This window comes from Perkinsus marinus, assembly GCF_000006405.1.
Source record: "Perkinsus marinus ATCC 50983 genomic scaffold scf_1104296942060, whole genome shotgun sequence".
Lineage (NCBI taxonomy): Eukaryota > Perkinsozoa > Perkinsida > Perkinsidae > Perkinsus > Perkinsus marinus.
This window is the reverse complement of record NW_003212281.1, coordinates 2,378-9,945: the sequence shown is the minus strand read 5'-3', so window position 1 is coordinate 9,945 and position 7,568 is coordinate 2,378. Positions and strand designations below refer to the sequence as shown.

Below are 7,568 nucleotides of genomic sequence, written 5' to 3'. Positions count from 1 at the left end.
ATCAATGAATTCAATACAGTAATGTTGTCACTATCATCAATGAATTCAATACAGTAGTGTGTCACTATCATCAATGAATTCAATACAGTAGTGTTGTCACTATCATCAATGAATTCAATACAGTAGTGTTGTCACTATCATCAATGAATTCAATACAGTAGTGTTGTCACTATCATCAATGAATTCAATTCAGTAGTGTTGTCACTATCATCAATATTGCCTACTGTACAATATCCCCCTTCTCACCATAGCCCCTAGCCCCACCTCCCGTTCCTCAGCCAACTTCTTCTCCATCGTCTCCTCAAGTGCCATCTTATCCTATCAACAAACACTCATCATCATCATCATCATATCATCATCATCATCATCATCATAATGATGATAATCACCTCTAGTAATTTGCCATAGTCCTCTTCACGAGCCCTCAACTTTTCCAATGCCTCTGCTAGAGATTTCTCAAGATCAGAGCATCTACAACAATGACATAACAAGGAAATGTGATACATTGGAGTTTCACAACAACACCTTTTGAATGGAGTGATCTAATATTCTGTGAAAAAGCCGATATTCAACGCGGTGAAATGCAGTAGTCGTGAAATATACTTATCACTATTGTTTTTCATATCACTAGGGTGGTGAAGCTTCGTTATCACCCATCCGTTCTGCAATACATTATCAGCTATCATCTACACCTAGATTGACGATACAAACTATGCCCTTTTCAACAGCTACTTCACGCCTACAATAAAAATACACCATCCCAGAAATATATCAAAACTTCTATACTGTTATTCATCTATTGGAGTTTCACTCGTTTTACGTGTGCAATAACAACCAAACACGATCCGTATAGGGACCGATAAAAGGGGGAAATAAAATAGATAAAAAAGGCAGCGACAGGAAAAAAAGATGAGTACGCTCTACACTAGCGACGACACACCTTGGAGCAATCGTATGTGAATTGATGTCGATACCCAGATGGTGCACGTGAAGTGGTGTAATACTCCATACTAAAGACGCGATATTCACTCTATGAAGTGAATTGAAAACACTTCGCGAACTATACCGAAACATTACGCGTTATTCACTGCTCACAGGCGCTCTTCACCAAGGGAAATGCGGCATATGTTTTTCATATCACTAGGAAACGTCATGAAACTGCATACTACTATCATAATACATCATATTATCTCCAACCATTCGCTAAAATTCATACGTTTACGTTTATTCACTTCTCACACTGCGACTACATATCATTCAGCATGACCTCTGCATCGTCAACCTTACTGTCGACTTATTGGCCCCCAACACTACTAGTAGAGCAGATGGGAGTAGGAAGAGCGAATGCAAGTACAGTGGAGTTTCACGGCTGGCGGCCGCCCTAGTGATATGAGAAAACAACAACACTAGTGAAAAACATATTTCACGACTACTGCATATCACCACGTTTTTCACTTCACGTAAAACGTGGCGTAAAACTCGTATGAATATACGATTCCTCCCCACATTAGCTCTCCACAAAACACTCTATTATTACCTTTTCTCACTAGTTTCCAGTTCCCTTCTAATCCCCACCACACTAACCTCCTCTACCTGCTGCCTCTCCTCCTCTTCCACCACCACACGTGCCTTGCTTTCCTCCACTTCTGCTGCTGCTGGGGCACGCTCCGTCGTGCTGCTGCTGCCCAACATCATCATCATCATCTTCCCCTCCAACTCCTGCATCTACAACAGAAGGGTAGAAAAGTATATGAAGATCGCCCGTTCTCAATGGATTCGGTTTGCAATTTTTCCTCAACCACGCTTTAATTTTCATACGCGTTTTCTCCCATATATCGAAAGCTGTTGTCTCAACAGTGTTGGAGTAGGAATATATGTAATCGCTTTCCTCAGCTACTGAGCTCAGGAGTTTCCTATACAGTGTTGGAGTAGGAATATATGTAATCGCTTTCCTCAGCTACTGAGCTCAGGAGTTCCCTATACAGTGTTGGAGTAGGAATATATGTAATCGCTTTCCTCAGCTACTGAGCTCAGGAGTTCCCTATACAGTGTTGGAGTAGGAATATATGTAATCGCTTTCCTCAGCTACTGAGCTCAGGAGTTTCCTATACAGTGTTGGAGTAGGAATATATGTAATCGCTTTCCTCAGCTGCTGAGCTCAGGAGTTTCCTATACAGTGTTGGAGTAGGAATATATGTAATCGCTTTCCTCAGCCGCTGAGCTCAGGAGTTTCCTATACAGTGTTGGAGTAGGAATATATGTAATCGCTTTCCTCAGCTACTGAGCTCAGGAGTTTCCTATACAGTGTTGGAGTAGGAATATATGTGTAATCGCTTTCCTCAGCAGCTGAGCTCAGGAGTTTCCAACACTTATTATAGGAGTTTATATACGACAACTCCTCAAATTTTCATCATCACATGTGGTTGACAGTGTGCATATTTTCCCACAGAATATCCATCAGTTTACTAAGCACTTTATATCGACTATTACCTTTTCCCGCCATCTCCTCTCCTCCTCTTTCCTCAACTCCTCCATCCTCGCATTCATACTACTACGCTCTTCCTGAAAATATAATAAGAAATAATACTCATACCATACCCTCGCCAAATTAGAAAAATAATATGTTGATAATGACCGTGCGGAAAACTATGCACATGGTCAACTGCATGTGTTGGTGACAATATAGTTTCTCTATAGTTTCACCTAACATGCTATGAATGTAAACTTCTACCAAACTCAGCTGAGGAGAGCAAACGCATCCTCAAAGACTTCATAATTCTCTCGAGAATATAACAAAAACCAATAGCAAAATAACACTCATACTACTCTACGGAGCATTCCTATGCTCGTTTATAAATTCTCACATACATACGTATATACGGGTTCCTCAGTTGCTATGGCCCCGGGCAGCGGTGATCACACTAGCTACAATCAGCAGCATCAACGACAGTGTATATGGAGTGATCCACACAATGGGGTTAGTTCCTCCTCCTCACTTTTAATGCTCGAGCCACTGCTAGTTGTACTTCTCTATCGATCCGACTTTGAATATACTCACTCATAACCTCGGGGTACATCTGACCATACAACCATCAACTACCGTGAGAACCGCCGCACCGCGCTACTACTACTACTACTACTACTACTAGAGGAACACGACAATCAACACTATCAAACAACCACTTACTTCAGCTAAGACCTTGAGGACCTCAGAAGGAGGGTATTTGCCACATAACTCAGCGACCTCCTTTTCTAACGACGGTGGAGGCGTTGGCACATCCAAAGCTGACGAACTCCTGACAACGACACGACGTATCTTAGGTTCATCATGAAAAGATTCAAAGTAGGTCCACCTGAGTGCCTCTCGTCTGGCCTCCTCCTCTTCCTGCATTTTCCTCAACTTCTCGCCTGCCAACCAAATGAATACTACTACTACCTTCCACCAGAGAAAATGCGGATTAAAAATTGTGGCATCCAGTTCCAATGAAGAAAGAGTTCAAATTATTCAAATTCCCCCCCCCCCCCCCGAAAGAAAATACGCTTTTCCTTTCCTCAAGCGCTTACGTAATCCATCTCTCGCTATTATACTTTCCAATTCCTCATTCACAACTTTCAACTCGTTGTATCGTTTGGCCCACAATTCGACAGATAGTTTTATCCTATCGTTGAGCAACCTATTTAAAAATCTCAGACTACTTCTGAGATCAGATGTTTCGACTCTCACTCTGAAAGGTCGTCCTCTATGAAATCGACCGGGTCGAAATAATAAGCTTCGTAAACATCCCCTTCAGTTTCCTCTGAGGAAAAAAGACAATAAATTTTCACCCGATTCACTTCAATTCGCGGACAAAAACGCTTGTGAGCAGCGAATAACGCGTAAAACACGTGAAGATGCGTTTTACGTGATATGGGGTGATCTACCCACCGTAACTCGCGAGGTCTTCCCAGTTGACTTCATATCGCGTTTTTCACATGAAGTTTAACACCACTTCATATCAAACGGGTCGTGAAACTCCGATGTTGAAATCGCTGCTGTGAGTAGTAAATGTCGATTTCATACACAACAGTACATATTTATTCGACATTCGAAGTTGCGAGATTTACAAAATGAAAAACGACTGTAGATAAGCTACATCGTTTACTAGGGTAACAATAATGGAGTTCCTCTCCCCGTTTTACGTGAAGTGGCGTAATACTCAGTAGAAAATTACGCAATATGAAGTGATTTGAAAACATTTGGTGAATGACAGCAGACAAATCACCACATAGAAAATCCAATGTTCCTACTCGTAGACAATGCATTTAATGCTGCACTATCCACATTATATACTTCGAAAATTCATAAAAGTGAATTCACTCACCATGGCCATGGGCTTCCCTCAAACCCTTGAGGTAGATCTGGTTCCTCAGATGAGTGAGTTCGCGATAATATGCAAGTCGACAACGTGATAGAAGACTGATAAAAATATCATTTCGTTTACAAGTTGTTGGTCTCATCACCTAGAGCGACGCAATAAGGTTTCCTCAACAGTTTGCATTCTCTCGACCAATGCCTGATTTTGCCGCAAGAGTGCCTCGTGTTGTCTCACGTTCCTTACTGGTATCTGCCTTAGGCTCATCAGCAATAACATACATGTGTTAGAAACAGCAGCCTACAGTATCAAGAGTGAGTGAAAGTACTCCTTCGCATAGATTGCTGAGAACACTATCAACAACGTCCGTGCGAAGATCGACTTCAGCGTAGTTTCGTAGAGGTAATTCATCCAAGTCTAATACCTGCGTATATGATCATCACATACGATGCAGTTGTTGTTATTAATTTACATTATCTGATGTTTGCAGCAGTGGATACTCAACCCTATCAGGATCAATGTATTCGCCACCTTGAATTCTCTCGTAAACTTCCCTTACACACTGTCCAAGGAGTTCGACAAGTTTCAACTTTTGTTCAGCGATGCAGTTCTCTAGTAGTTTGGAATTCCGTAATCTCGACCGGGCTGCCTCTACTAGTTGTTGCTCACTAGATTGGTTATTTCGAGGAGTATCGATTCCCTCAGTCATTTACGGCTAAACCAAGCTAACACTACTAGACTAGTTTTATATAATGATATGTCGACTCTGTGGCTATCTGGCTGGCAAGCTTGTATTCTCCCATGAATACTAATCGCGTTGAGGGACCGTCCAAATCGACAGAGCCAGCCAAGGGTAATCTTAGGATTCTCTTAGTGGGAATGAGTTTAGTATTGTATCACGAAGAACCGATAGAAAATTCCTTATCGTGAAAGTAGAACTATACACCTCCCGAGTGACGTATAGCACCACCTAAATCTAATGAGAAACTCGCAGGCACATCGCAACCAAAAATCCCAAAGCGCGCCGGAGCATGATTTTTAGCGCTCGCCCAAAAATAGAATTCGCCTCGGTGAGGGTAATTCGTTTGCTCATTTGAATGAGAACGTTCTTGAGTAGTATACCAGTCTGCTAACAGCTTTGTTCAAGGTAGTTACGAGTCTTCGATTAAAAAATTCGATTTTTAGCACACCCTTGGCTGCAAAACCAAATCATTGAGCTACGATGTGTAACCTATAGATCTCAAGAATAGCAACGAACGAGATATGGGAGGAAGAGAGATCTAACCGAGAAGTTCAATGATACTTGCCTACGGGTGGCAGCGGATGGGTTAAAAAGGAGAAATTAGAGAAGCGTAGCAACACCAACGACTGACAGAGTAAATCTCAGGCCATCTCGTCGTTCAAGTCGACTAGTCATCCCTTCACGATCTCGTAGTCTTGACACAACTCGATTCTGGACGAGTCGCTCGTCTCTCGAACTCTTAAGCGTGTTTTCCATGCTTCTCCAAACAACTAAGGCAACAAGTGTCAGATTCTGACTCTGTCGTTTGTCCCAGACTGTATTCTTGCGAGATCCTCCTAGGTGAATCAATACTATTCCAGAACAATAAAATGTTGGCAGGACTTTTCCAGCTTGAAGAAAGAACCGTTGGATCTCGACCGCCTCCTCATATTGATCAATCGCTTTTCTATCATTCGACTAAGTCATTGAACGCCAATATTCGACGTGGATCAAGAACGCGAGCGATTTTGATACCATATCTTTCCGGGGCCGGCAAATGTAAAGTTGTATATTTGAATATTGGAGCCTAGAACTCCAGAGGTTCTCGTGTTATCCTGACCCGGCTCTAGATGTTGCAAATCCAGAGGCGAAATGCATACGATAGTGCTCATGGTGTCGACGATGACTTATCGCCCTTGTTCATCACAGTAGACATCAGGATCCACCGAAGCAACATGGGTAGCCGAGCCTCCATACAGCGGTCTATCGAGGTAGACTATCACTTCACACTTAGCATCTTAGAGTACTGGTGTTGCGGTGACTTATCCACAGGAATCAGTCTGTGATATACCGCTTGCATACAGCCGCTTGTGTAGAGCTCTCGAGGCCACAGATCGATCTACTGTGTTCTCACAGCATTGAACGGTGCTTCACAAAACCCTGAGGGTTCACAACACAACGAGTGTGCAACACACAGGAGAATTCAATATAGTAAGAGTAAAAGCGTTGGTCCAACCTTCCTATGTGAGCATGTCGGCCAACTGGCTAGTGTATTGAACGAGTCTGATTATCATTGCTTCAAATGGAACCGTTTAGTTGCTTGAATATCTTATTTCTCAGCATTAGTCGCCATGAGCCTCAAGACTCCTGATTACATCAATGATCATATCTACGTGTAAGTTGAGCTTCTGTTTGGTCTACAATCCGAAGTGATCGCTACTCATGCATTTTAATTCTCGGTAGTTACATATTGATGAATCATCATGGTGATGGTATGGCCTCATCAGCGAGTCACTTCTGCACCAAGCTTCACATCTGGCTTGAGCTAGCAGGCTTACCGTATACCCTTCTACCGGCTAATGGACCCGATGGCCCCTACGGTGAGGTATACTCCTACAGCAGTTGTCATTTGGTTAAACTCTCAGGTAAAGCACCGTACATCGAGCTCAACGGCCAGGTCTACGCAGATTCGAGTGCTATAGTGAAGATGCTATCAGATAAGTATGGCAAGGACTTGGATGCCGACCTTAGCCTGGAGCAACGAGCCATGAGCATCGCCGTTCAACGTATGGTGGAGGAGCACACCTACTTCCTTACTCTCGCCGACATGGCCCTACAAGATGGAGCTTTCGAAGTATTGAATAAGAAGTTGATGAATTTACCAACGGTTGCCCGATGGATCTTCCCGACGTTTCTGTTGCGAAGTTTCAAGGCGATTCTGAACGGCCAGGGAATCGGACGCCTCCCCGAAGTTGACCGGAAGCGAAGAATGAAAGAGGATATCGAGGCTCTCTCGATCATCTTGGGAGAGAAAAAATACCTCGTGAATGACGATAAGCCTTCCACTATTGATGCTACCGTATTTGGTTATTTATGGTCGAACTTTGACACCGATTCGGAGTTTACTAAGTACATGTCCTGCTGCACAGAGAGTGAGAAGTATGATAACTTGATGGCTTACTACACTCGGATGCGTGAGATGATGCTCAAGTCCC

General features: G+C 43.0%; 2 protein-coding genes across 2 annotated transcripts in view; one reads left to right on the top strand and one right to left on the bottom strand.

Annotated features, from left to right (window-relative positions):
* The window catches only part of Pmar_PMAR007126 (M protein, serotype 2.1 precursor, putative), a gene marked incomplete at both ends in the record, with an annotated part of 6,034 nt that extends 1,399 nt beyond the window's left edge, over positions 1-4,635 (bottom strand). Inside the window, 10 exons of the mRNA XM_002781482.1 lie at positions 247-318; positions 390-471; positions 1,538-1,725; positions 2,491-2,562; positions 2,997-3,077; positions 3,188-3,296; positions 3,354-3,408; positions 3,565-3,674; positions 3,725-3,797; positions 4,599-4,635. Of these exons, the coding sequence (XP_002781528.1) occupies positions 247-318; positions 390-471; positions 1,538-1,725; positions 2,491-2,562; positions 2,997-3,077; positions 3,188-3,296; positions 3,354-3,408; positions 3,565-3,674; positions 3,725-3,797; positions 4,599-4,635 (879 nt within the window). The remainder of the gene's footprint in view (positions 1-246; positions 319-389; positions 472-1,537; positions 1,726-2,490; positions 2,563-2,996; positions 3,078-3,187; positions 3,297-3,353; positions 3,409-3,564; positions 3,675-3,724; positions 3,798-4,598) is intronic.
* A 2,191-nt stretch (positions 4,636-6,826) lies between these two features.
* Pmar_PMAR007125 (metaxin, putative) lies at positions 6,827-7,563 on the top strand (the record flags this gene model as incomplete). Its single annotated transcript, XM_002781481.1, has 1 exon — positions 6,827-7,563. A coding segment is annotated over one exon (737 nt), but the record flags the coding sequence as incomplete, so codon positions are not given.
* Positions 7,564-7,568: the final 5 nt, after the last annotated feature.